Below are 12,019 nucleotides of genomic sequence, written 5' to 3'. Positions count from 1 at the left end.
GGACCGGTCCAATTCAATGTTCAGACCGTCTAATTTGTTCAAATTCATTTTAATTTAGATTGATTTCAACCCAAATTCGGTCCATTAACACCTATATTTTTATCTTATATCAATGACCGGATAAATCCAACATAAATTTATTATGAACGGACCAAATCCAGTCCAATCTAATGATCCACTATGTCTTTTTGATTCGTCCAATCTGTCCAAATTAATTTTGGACTGGATGGATCCAGTCCAAAACCGGTCTATTGACACCGATGAGAGAGGCAGAGAGGTGGGAAGTTGTCCAGGCACCCTTCTGTTCTTATTAGGCATTTACAGCTTGGATTTCATAATTTCTAAATCGAACATTAAAATAAATTTTGTATGGTTAATCATGAAAGAAACATATTGACATAAAGAATCTCAAAAGATCTGAACTATTACCTAGTACCCTGGTCTTATTAGGAAAAAATCATTGAAGGATGCCAGCCTCAACTGATGAGGTAGCCTATTTATGTCGTTGGTTCATTGATCCATGTATTGACTATTGAGAGGACCCACCAATGATTCTAATCTAATAATTATCTCTTACTGAACTAATTGATTCATTAATTGAGTTGATAACTAGATATGTTAAATGAATCCTTTTCTAAGAACATAGATTATGAAAGCAACTAGCTATGATTTAGGCTTCAATAAGCATGGTACGCTTTGGTTCTACATGGTTCGTCTGAAGAGATTATTTTAAAATTTCCGATACAAATCTGAGCCAGAATACAAATTTTGGGTTTGGTTTAGCTTTGGATATGTTTGTTTGTGACAATAGTATGCACAGGTTTCCACTGACCTTGTGCATACTATTGGTTTGGGTGTATATGAGTATTCTTACCTCTTATAAAAGGGTAAAATACAAAAACCTCCCCTAAGTTTTTTGATAATCATAAAGTCCTCCTCTATGTTTATACTTTAGCAAAAAGCTTCTCTGTACTTTTAAGAAAATATGCAACTACCTCCCTTTCTAGATAAAAAGCCGAAATAATGTGTTTGATTTTTTAAAATGCCTATTTTGCCCTTATGCATATCTATTTAGATGTAGATTTATTAAACTTTCCTCCAAAACACTATTCATTTTCTTCCCCATAATGGAAAATCAGAGTCGTCATCTCTCTCTCTCTCCACCTCGGCCTTCTATCTGGCCTTGGCTACATCTCGGCTTTTGCCTCTTTTGCCTTCCTAATCTCGTGCACCATCTCCACTCGATAGATTCTTTGTCAGTTCTTTCTTCGTCTGCAATTTCACAAACACCCACCATCACACAAGGAAAATGAAAAACATGGTGGTATCTCGGCCTCACCAGTCACTACAATGAGACCAGCTTGAGTGTGTTTCGAGGTCTTTAACTAACACAGCTTGCATTTCGACCTCTTTGTCTTGCGCCAATAATTCCAAAGTTGAGTATCGGATAAGATTAGACTTGCATAACGAATAATTGGTGGAAGACTACATCTACGATAGCTAACAAGTTTGTCTTGAGTGTGTCTCAAGGTATTTAGCTTATACCTGTCAAGCAAGTAAAAGTTGAATGCCCATGAAAAGGGGTGATTTCGGAGACAAAACATGAATTGGTGGAAGATGATGGCACACCTTATGTAAGCTGGAGTAGTGATGAGAGATGTCTAATTGAGTCCCAATAGCACTTGTGGCATCCATGGATTTTGTTTAATTCCATGAGATGAATCCCCTTTCAACTTTTAATTGGAAATTTCTATTTTCTTTCTTCTTAAAACTGAATTATTCGAAGTAAACCCATCAGTCAAATTAAGCTTCATGCCATTTACTGAATCATGAAGCGGTTAGAAATTACACTTAGAAGGTATTCATCATTGACCCTTGAAAAATATAGCAAAACTATTAGCTATTTTAGGCTTGAGTACCCATTTGGCCATTTGAATACTGTAATGAGTTGCAGCCCAATTGCAACCTTTCATTTTTCCTATAAAGCAACCCCAGTTTGCAAACTTTTGTTTTTCCTGCAGACTATGTTTGAAAAGGGAGAGAGGGAATGGGGGCGATAGATTGATAAACCATGTCTCAAGCTCTTGGGAATTGATTCTGTTTAGGAGAAGCCATGGCCATGGGTATGCGATGGAAGGCCGAAGGCCTCTAGTTCTTACTTAGGAAGAAAATGAACAGTGTTTTGGAGGGTGGGCAAAATAGGTATTTAAAAAAATAAATGCATTAGATTGGCTTTTCTGTCTACGAAGGGAGGAAGTTGCATATTTTCTAAAAAGTAAAGGGGAGGTTTTTCCTAAAGTATAAGCATAAGGGAGGTTTTTATGATTGCTAGAAAACTCAGGGGAGGATTTTGTATTTTACACCATATAAAATTTCTATTTTTGTTTTATTTGCACTGACTGAGTGTAAATTTGCACCGCTTTCCTCCAACTTCAATTATAAGAGTGCAATTTGGGCTGTCAAACTGATCCAGCTCAAAATTTTACCTAGGGCCTGAGACCAAAATCTAGGGCTTTTCTAAATTTTCAGGATCGGCCTGAGCCTATTCTTTAGGTAACCTAAACCCAGCCCAACTGTATTCATATAGGCTTGGTTTGGATAGAGTACAAATACAAATCTGTACACTATATATACATACAAAATAATATAAAATACAAGATTTTGCATTCTATATATTTATATTTGTATTCCTTCAAAACTGAGCCATACATACATACATACATACATATTTATATATTCATAACTTTTTTAATAAAGCATACAGATATGCATAAATGCATGCATATACATATAAGTGTATATCAAATTTTCATATGGGCTGATAGACTAATCAGAGCCTGGGCCCGGGCAAACTCAAGTGTATGAAATTTTAGTGAGGCTGGACTCAAGTTGAATAGTTTAGACTTGACCTTGGGCTGGGGCCAGGTTCAGGCTTTAGGCCCAAATTTTAGGGTTGGGCTTGGATTGAGCTAAAACCTGGCCCAATTAGTCCGAATTGCACCCCTAACCTCAATGAAATTTACACTTAGCCTATTTGCACTCTTGTGCATTTACACCGATTCAAATGAAATTCACACTAAACAAATTGAGCATTATTGTTTATTGCCCCCTCTTTTATTGCACCGCGACCTACCCTTATGTAGGTCTGGCATCAAAACAGTATTGGCACAATCAAATAATTCTAGTTTTATATAGAAGTTAGGCTTCATTCAGTGCCAGTGTTCATGAATCAAATGGCCCATAAGTTCTGATTTTTCTGGGTTTTTCATTTTCAGATAGGCAACCTTATAGGTAAAACCTATTTGATAGTGAGATGAACAGTTGGATAATGAAGAGAGGGGACCTCTTGGCAATTATGAGGGCAACTTTATTCTAGAATGACACTCTCTCTCTGTCCAAATGAAAACAACAAAGTATACATAATATTGATCATTAATTCATCCCCCTTAGACCTGCTTAATCTCTTAGGTGGGACCAATTAGTGATAGTGGGTCCCAAACTTGTAAGCATGATGCATATAAAGCGAGTCACAGGCCTAGTACTGTAGATCCTTCACCCTTGGGACCCATGATAAACTCAAAAACAAAATTATGTATGCATAATAGAAAAGCTGATGAAGAGCAGATGGATATAAGAAATGCATAATCATTTAAGTAATCAAATGGTTGATGGTATTATTTTCGAATCACATCTTACCAACTCTTCATAAATCTCCAATTCAATACAAATGAATCATTTCATTTGTCCATTTCTCTCAACTCTCAACCAACTTCTAATTCATTTCTATAAAATTATTATGTTCCATGTGATTAGACTTGAAAACTTCTTCCTTTTATAGTTTTAATTAGATTACAACGATATAGGAGGTTAGTAGGTAGAGGTTTGGGCCTCACTTGAAGCCACATAAGCTCTGAAACTATGCATGGTTCTGCCATAATTTGGGGTTTGCTATTGCAATTTGTACCATTCTTCAAAATCGTTTTTTGATGTCTCTGTTTTTTTTTTTTTTTTGGTATTTGATGCCACCCATGTCGTTCTCCTTACTCTTATCCCTGACCGCCAGGCGGCAGAAAAGACTGACTCCTTCCGACGACCGACTCACAGGAGGGCAGGAAAGAAAGGCAGCTATCCCTACTGGCCGACAAACAGGGAGGACAGCTCTCTATCCTTGCTTTCCCAACAGACCGACAAAAGGAAGGACAGAACAATTTATATAACTCACTCTTTCCTACGACCGACCCGAAGGAGAAGGCAGGAAAGACAGATTATCCATCACAAATAATCCCTCCTTTTTCCTAAATTGATAGTTATGAGAATTGATTCTGCATCAATACTGGAATGAACCAACTAACATACCAATGAGCCACCTCTCAATTGGTATCAGGTAGATTATCCCCTATCCTGGCATTCTTATGACTTTTGTGCCATTTGCAGAAATTGCTCGAGCTATTTTCTCCCGGTGCTCATTGTTACTTTCTTCTTTTATGCAAGATTAGTGTGATTTATAATTTTATATCTATTTTTTTTCATTTTTTCTTGTTATGGGATGTAATCTGAGCATTTATTTAATGAATTCTGACTTGGGCCTTAAAAAGTAACAAGGAAGACTGACGAACTTTGTTTAAGTAGGCTGAAGTCATATTAATTAGTGGTAATTATCTCTACGACCTAAATGCAAGATATTATATATTAGACCAGATCAAATGAGCTGAATCATGCCATATAAGTTAGACCCAAACCCAGTTGTACCAACTGGACTAGGCCTTGGCCTGAGAACAAGTCACTGTTCACTGAGAGAGACCCTCCCTGGATGTAGTTGAGACTTGAGACATCTACTCCCAATGCAGCAGATGTCGAGTTTGACTTAAGGCAAGGTGAATGCCTTGATCCATTCCTAGAAGATACCAGCTCCCCCACCCCTAATCTCTCTCTCTCTCTCTCTCTCTCTCTCTCTTAGCTGGCTTACCAAAAACACCATTTGATTAGGGACATTTCGAATTTTTCATGGGACAGCTGCCTCATATTCAATTGAATGCCCAACCATATTTGGACACTTTCCATGTGAAAATGGGACTGTGAAGACTAAAGAGCTGTCTTATGGCTCTGAAGTGGTGATGAATTTCCCAAATTGGCCGAAATTTGGAAGCAGAAAAGGGGTCCAAACTCCCAAGATGGGGACCACATTGACTCACCATCTCAACTGCGACCAAGTATCTTGCTATGTTATTCCATCCTGTTGAAGTAGTTTCACACTTTCATCTAGAGGTGCAATCGAATTGAATTTTAATCAAACAGTTCAGGCTTGATTCAAGTTTAATTTTGTTCCAGTTCCAATCTCAAAGTAAGTTTGATTAGTTATTTAAATTTAAGTTTGATTAATAAAAAATTTGATTTGAAAACTCACAAACTCAAGCGAAACATGAATTGAACTCGGACTCAAATATAGGAACATTTTAATCAAACCAAACCAAGACAGGCCGAAATTATATCAGCTCGGTTAAATTGCATCCCTAATTTCATTATTAGGGTTCTCCATATCTGTTGAATATGTTCTATCTACAGCTTCTATTTCTCACCTTCTCTCAATTTAAATCATCAAGATATTAGTAATTAGCATTCGATAGATGGATGTAGATTTAACATGTAGGGGTTGAGGTCAAGTTCTTAAGCAGTTAAAAAGTAAAAACTCTATATTTCATGGATCTATTCACTGAGTGAAAGCGATGACTTGGTACCGACCAATAACATGGAGGATCTCAAAGACAGATGACATACTTATTAAATTAAATAGTTGATAATCCATCACTGACAAACTAACCCAACTCCACCACATGTTCTGTATTATTAAAAAAAACACCAAAAAAAAAAAAAAAACAATAATGGTAGCATCAGTGATCAGTGGTCAGTCTTCTCTACCAATTTACCAAATATTTGTATCCATGGATCCAAAAATCCAAGAATTGGAGCCTCCATGTGACTATATATATTTATATATGTAAATAAAGAATACAAAGTATTAAGATTACTTCTAATGGCACCTCCCCACATTAACCCTTACTCACACACTTGACATCACACGTGGGTGGGGCACGCTCTCTGACAAATGAACACAAAAATTGTATGTCCTTCAACCCATGTTTCTTTGCTCCTCCTTGCTTCAGGATTGTTCAACATCTTCCGCCCTGTCCCCACATGCGCCAGCTCAGTATCAAATTTTACATGTACATATATGTCCGCCGGTGCCCGGCAGCCGGAACCGGCTCACCTTACAAAATCGTAAAATGTCAACTAGACCCACTGAGCCCAAAAGCCCATCTAGCCCAATGACCGTAGAAAAATGGAGTGGAGAGTGGAGACCACAATTACTGGGGCCCACTTTACTATGAGCATATAGCGCAAAGCGTGCCGGGGCCCACTTTACTATGCGCATATAGCCCAAAGCGTGCCGGGGCCCACTTCACTCGATGCGGTGTCCACGATAGTTCAAGTTTCTCCAATCCACAAGGGCTTGCAAAATATTCCGGTTCAGCTCCTCCTCTTTCTCGTTAGTAGTACTCGACCGGGGTCTCGGGGCAGCTATCGTCCGACACATCCCGGCTGGTAAACGGAGGCGGAATGTGGGGAGGTGGGGTGCACCTCAACAGTGCCCAATTCACACCTTGGAAGAATTGGTGGCGCTTGATCGCCGTGGCGCCCATCGTTGACCCCAATCGCCGGGCCGGATCCTTGACCAACAGTTGTGTGATCAAGTCCTTCGCCGGTGCCGGAATCGCTGGTTCTTTGGGGAATTCCAGCGCCCGAGCTACGATGTTGGCCAGGGTCAGCTCATTGTCCATGCCTTTGAAGGGGGTCACCCCGTATAGCAATTCGAATATGAATATACCCAACGTCCACCAATCCACCGCACTTCCATGGCCTTCGCCCGATACGATCTCGGGTGCCAAGTACTCATGGGTGCCGACAAATGACATCGATCTCACGTCGACCGGTTCGGCCACTACTTCCGGACCGCGTCGCCGGCTGGGTTTCTTCTTGCGCTTGCGTTTCGGGTGGAAGCATGAGACTGCCGGGACGATGCAGCTAGGCAGGATGCATGAGGCAGCGGCGAATGGATGTGGGTCAACCGGGTAGTCACTGGACATGGTCGGGGCCGGTGGATTCTTGTCGGAGATGATTTGAGCCGTTGGTGTCGAACTATCGCATTTCAATGAGAGGTCAAAATCCGTTAGCATGATATGACCGTCAGATCTCACGAGAACATTCTCGGGTTTTAAATCCCTGTAGACGATGCCCATCATGTGAACGTACTCCAGAGCAGCTACCACCTCGGATGCGTAGAACCTGGAAACAACGTGGACAAAGGATTCCAGATCAATAATTCAAGCATTTAATTATAGAACGCAGTAGTGAAAATAATTGAATGGGAACATATGTGGGCCCGTATGGGTTCCGATCGGATGGCCAGCGAAGCGGGAGGCCTCATGATGATGGAACTACGATCCCAGCATCTGAACTGCAAACTTATTTCATAGGGTCCATTTGATCAGGTAATGCGCACTTACAGCGCGACGTCCGAGAGGATTTGAATAACGTCTTCGGTTGCAGGGACAAGTCAGGGCCTTGTTTTCTAAACAATTGCGGAAATGCCACTGAGGGGGAAATAATTGCGAATTCCGAATTCCGATACGTAAGTACTCTTGAAAAGACAAAAGAAAACGAGAAAAGAGCAAAAGGGAAATGGAATGAATTAAAAATCCCCAGAATCCCGCCAATATAAACGGAAAACCGGAACAAGGAGTCTTCCCGGATTTCGATGGAATAGAAATTTCTAGGAAGGTAACGATACCACAAATGAAAGTACTAAAATGTCCCTGTTAGTGGTACCCAATATAGTAACTCCGCCCAAATGACACCATAGATCCCGGGGACCCAGAAGCATTTGGACGATACTATCCAAAATCTCTATCATCATTGGTTGGGAGCTAACGCACGTGGGGCTATGCCTTTTCTGACCGTCGGATTCGTGTCAGAGGATTCACGAAGATCCAAAGTCAGAAGGGACGATCTGAATAATCCAAACCGTAGAGATCATGATGATTCCTGGAGTAGTCCCATCGTCGGAATCGTTTGTATATGGAGGTGGCATAACAGTAATATTTTCTAGAAAGGAGGTTCTAGAGTTACCAAAGAGAGGTGTAGTAGTGACAGATTGTCGTCGAATGGAACGTCCTAATTCTTTAGAAGTTCAAATTCTCCCAGGTGTCCAGAAAACCAAATGAAAATGTTCCGGTGTAATCAGGACGCAGCCAAAATTTTGTATGCATAAATTCAACGACCGGCAGGAGAGTGACCGGACACTGGCCCACCACCGACAGGACCATGCATGAGGCCAGGCAGTGGACCCCACACTCCGTCCACCATCGCATCGCAAGGTGAAAAGACGGTGTGCATGATGACACCCACAGCGAGAACTATGCAAACAAAACTGGCAGGAAAATTGTTTGCTAACGTACGCACCTGACGGCTGGCTCGTCGAATCGTTTCCCCTGCTGGCGTTGCCGGAGCACGTGGAGGTCACCGCCGGGACAGAACTCAGTCAGCAGACAGGACCACCTAGCAGAGTCCAGGCTCGCGTACAGCGTGGGGAGGAAGGGATGATCCAGCATTTCCAATATTTCCTTCTCGGTCCTCGCCCTCCCTTCTTTGTTCCGACTCGAGAGTTCCTTCTTATCCATCACCTTGGCAGCAAACGTGCACCCCGGAGCGCCTTTTAGCTCTGCGAGGTAGACGCTGCCGATATCGCCGCTGCCAAGTTTCTGGACGAATCTCAAGTCGCAGAGTCCGAGTCCGCCATTAGGCGATTCCGATCTGACGCGCCGAATCCCGTCCCAGCAGGGGTCGCCGGAGGAGGCGTGGGGTTTGGTGGAGATGGAGCCAAAGCTAGACGCGGTCCAGGTAGTCTCGGAGCCGGAGCTGGTGCTGCGCCTGATGTCTGTCGCAGTAGTGGTGGAGTTGAAGCTCATGCTTTGCAGATCGTCGGCGAGGTCGTCCAGCCATGGCTGCAAGGTTTGGTTGGTAGGGGTCGGACCCTCTGGATGTGAGGAAGCTTCAGACATCTCCGACTCGAGAGAGTCTGAGAGAGAAGAAATGTGACTGAGAGTAAGAGAGAAAGAGGGGTAGTGGTTATGACTTATTAAGACCGAAGAGTAGGAGTATAGCCGTATGGGCCGGAAAGCTGGGCTTGGGCCATTTGGTGGGCCTACGATTATGAGATGCCCGTCGCCATCGGATTTTTTTTCAACCAAAAGGGCTAAGCACGGGTTCAACTATGATATGATATGGAAAAGATATGATATCTGAAAAATTTATGGCTAGTCAATTGGAAAAACCAACGGTAGGAAGAATATCCCCGAACTTTTGCACATCACGACTTCTTCCTCACACAACCTCTACAAACAGACAGTCGCTGATGATGATCTTCCGTCTCCATGGAGGGTCAATCACCTCTTCTAAGCAAAGGATAGCCAAGTTTGAAATCCCACAATGATCGAGCAACAACCAAAATTTAGGTTGTGTTTGAGTCAGTGTAAATTAAGAAAGGTGTAAAAGTTTACACCAGTTTGATTTTGTTTTGCAAGAAGAGTGTAATCATGATTGACCTAAAACTTTACTTTAGTTCAGTTTTACATACATTTGGATGGAGTAGAGTTTTATGTCGATAATTAATTAATGTAGATGTAAAACCTATCAAATGTAAGGTTTTATATCAATTATCGATATAATATTTACATCGATAATGGATATTACATTGATAATCAATGTCAATTTTACTTAGTGTAAAACATCATTGCCACACCGATGAGGTTTTACACTGATTCCAAGCGCATCCTTAAGGCCGAATTGTGGGCCTCTCAAGCAGTCTAGGCTTCTGCCAAGTTAATTGTAGCAATTCCCAAAATGTTTGCAACTTTCCCCTAGGTGGGAAAGTTAATTGTTTACCCACCTGTGATAGGGGTATCACTTATTCCTAAGAAAAATAAAATTTTCATGAGCCCCATATAAATCTAAAAAAATAATATGAGTATTTTAGTCAATAGTAATCAAAATTCCATTGACCAACTTTCCTATTCTCAGAAAAAAAATGGGCCCAAAATGTAACAAAGTTGAAATTAAAATTATATGAGTTATAAAATCAACTTTCCAATGAAACTAGTTAATTAGCTTTTTTTTTTTTTTTTAATATGAATCAATCTATGCAATTCAATAAAAACTTAAGCTCTCCCAAACAGGCTCTATATAATCAGTTTACATCTTAATTGGTTCAGAATAGCAAAAACCAGTACTGATGCCTTGATGTTTGGGTAAAACTATTATTTTGAAGGTTTTAAAAATAGACTGATTTTGAGAAAAAACCTGATTTGTTTTTACTTCTCAAAACAAAAACATAATTCAATAACATGTTTCAAGAGGTGTTCATCCACATGTATGGTCTGTTTTATGAACAAAAATAACTGTCACATCAACAAAAATAGTATACTTTTGCTAATGGATCGGTTGTTTTTATTTTAGAAAACACAAAAATACACGTTAGTGAACAACCCAATAATAATTATAAAAACAAATAAAACAAAACATTCATGGTGTATATCAAGTAGATTTTTTCCTGAAATTATTCCCTTATTGTAAATTTTTTATTTTTGTTTGATAAATTTTAATTTTGTAATATATTTATATTTCAGTTTCCTATCAAAATAAATGGCCAAAATTCAAGTAAAATTTCAACCAAAAAGCACATAGATCGGTATGCCAAATACATTAGTGAACAAGTCATAGGGTACATATTGAGGTTGAACTGAAAAAAGCACATAAAATGGTGAAGGCTTCCGCGGTTAACCTGCTTAATAGAATAGCCTCAAGTGGGCTTACCGTTTCTCCCTTGTTAGAAAGTGGTAGGGGCCAGTTTCCTAAGATAAGATTCATATTGGACCATGCGGTCGAATTGTGAAAGCTGAAACCAAGAGTAGGGATGATCATTTATGATCCGGCTGGCCTGGCTCACCTTCTTTGGCCTTTAAATTTTCGGGATTGGCCAATAGAGATGGCAATTTGATCTGTCCCCGTGGGGCTCTGCCCCTCTCTGCTCCGGTTGAGGCAGGTTTTGGGGATCTCTATTCTCCAAGGACGAGAATGGGGTTGGGATTTTTAACTCTATTGGAGTTTGGGGTGGGGATGAACAGAGTATTTGAGTTCAAAACCCGATCCTGCCCCGCCCTATTTCCATTCCTATTGGACAACCGTATTTCTATCAAGCCTGGCCTGGCTCGGACCCACATCAAGCTTGCACATAATGTGAGTCAGACTTGACCCGGTTTGTAAATTACTGCATATATAATAGTATTGTATCTTTTATATATGCATAGTATCTTCCATTTTTTTGGTAATAATATAGTATCTTATATAATATTTTACTAAATATAAATATAGTATGTATTGCATGTATATATACAGCACATATGTATATAAGGTATGCATGTGTATATGTTATAGTGGCATGTATACATGCATATATGGTATTTATGATATTTTACCAAATATATATGGCATGTATCTATGGTATTATATCTTAATCTATACATGACATTTTAAATATGTTTATCTATACCTATGAATATAAAGCTATATTAAAATTTTAGTTTTAATTCATACGGGATACGGCCAGCCCAGATGTCTGGCCCAGGACTTGGCCTGAACATGTAATATATTGTTAATAATTATTAGCAAAATTTATGGTTTCCTCTCCCTTACAAATTTTTATTGGTTTCCTGAATGTATTGTCCCAACCCCAGAACTATGCCACAGTACCCCATTATTTTGTGATAGATTCCCCCCTTGTCCTAACTATACAAAGATATAAAATTTATGAGGTTGAGGAATCTATAAAACCCCTTAATTATTATATTATTGATTATTGAATTTTAATTTCTATATATGAATTCCTCCAAATTCTAATTATTTAATT

The 12,019-nt window shown here is 39.9% G+C and overlaps 1 protein-coding gene across 1 annotated transcript; it reads right to left on the bottom strand.

The window, feature by feature from the left end:
• Nucleotides 1-5,930: 5,930 nt before the first annotated feature.
• On the bottom strand, nucleotides 5,931-9,363 carry LOC148871123 (protein kinase G11A-like). Its single transcript, XM_088973464.1, has 2 exons — nucleotides 8,518-9,363; nucleotides 5,931-7,341 (listed from the first exon to the last, which is right to left on the bottom strand). The coding sequence occupies exons 1-2, from the start codon at nucleotides 9,114-9,116 to the stop codon at nucleotides 6,546-6,548; spliced, it is 1,395 nt and encodes a 464-aa protein (XP_088829590.1). The 5' UTR covers nucleotides 9,117-9,363; the 3' UTR covers nucleotides 5,931-6,545.
• Between the last annotated feature and the right edge of the window lie 2,656 nt (nucleotides 9,364-12,019).

The sequence above is a fragment of the Nelumbo lutea genome, chromosome 2, assembly GCF_056320005.1.
Source record: "Nelumbo lutea isolate HS-2025 chromosome 2, American lotus-T2T, whole genome shotgun sequence".
Classification (NCBI taxonomy): Eukaryota; Viridiplantae; Streptophyta; class Magnoliopsida; order Proteales; family Nelumbonaceae; genus Nelumbo; species Nelumbo lutea.
This window is presented reverse-complemented; position numbering and strand designations above follow the sequence as displayed.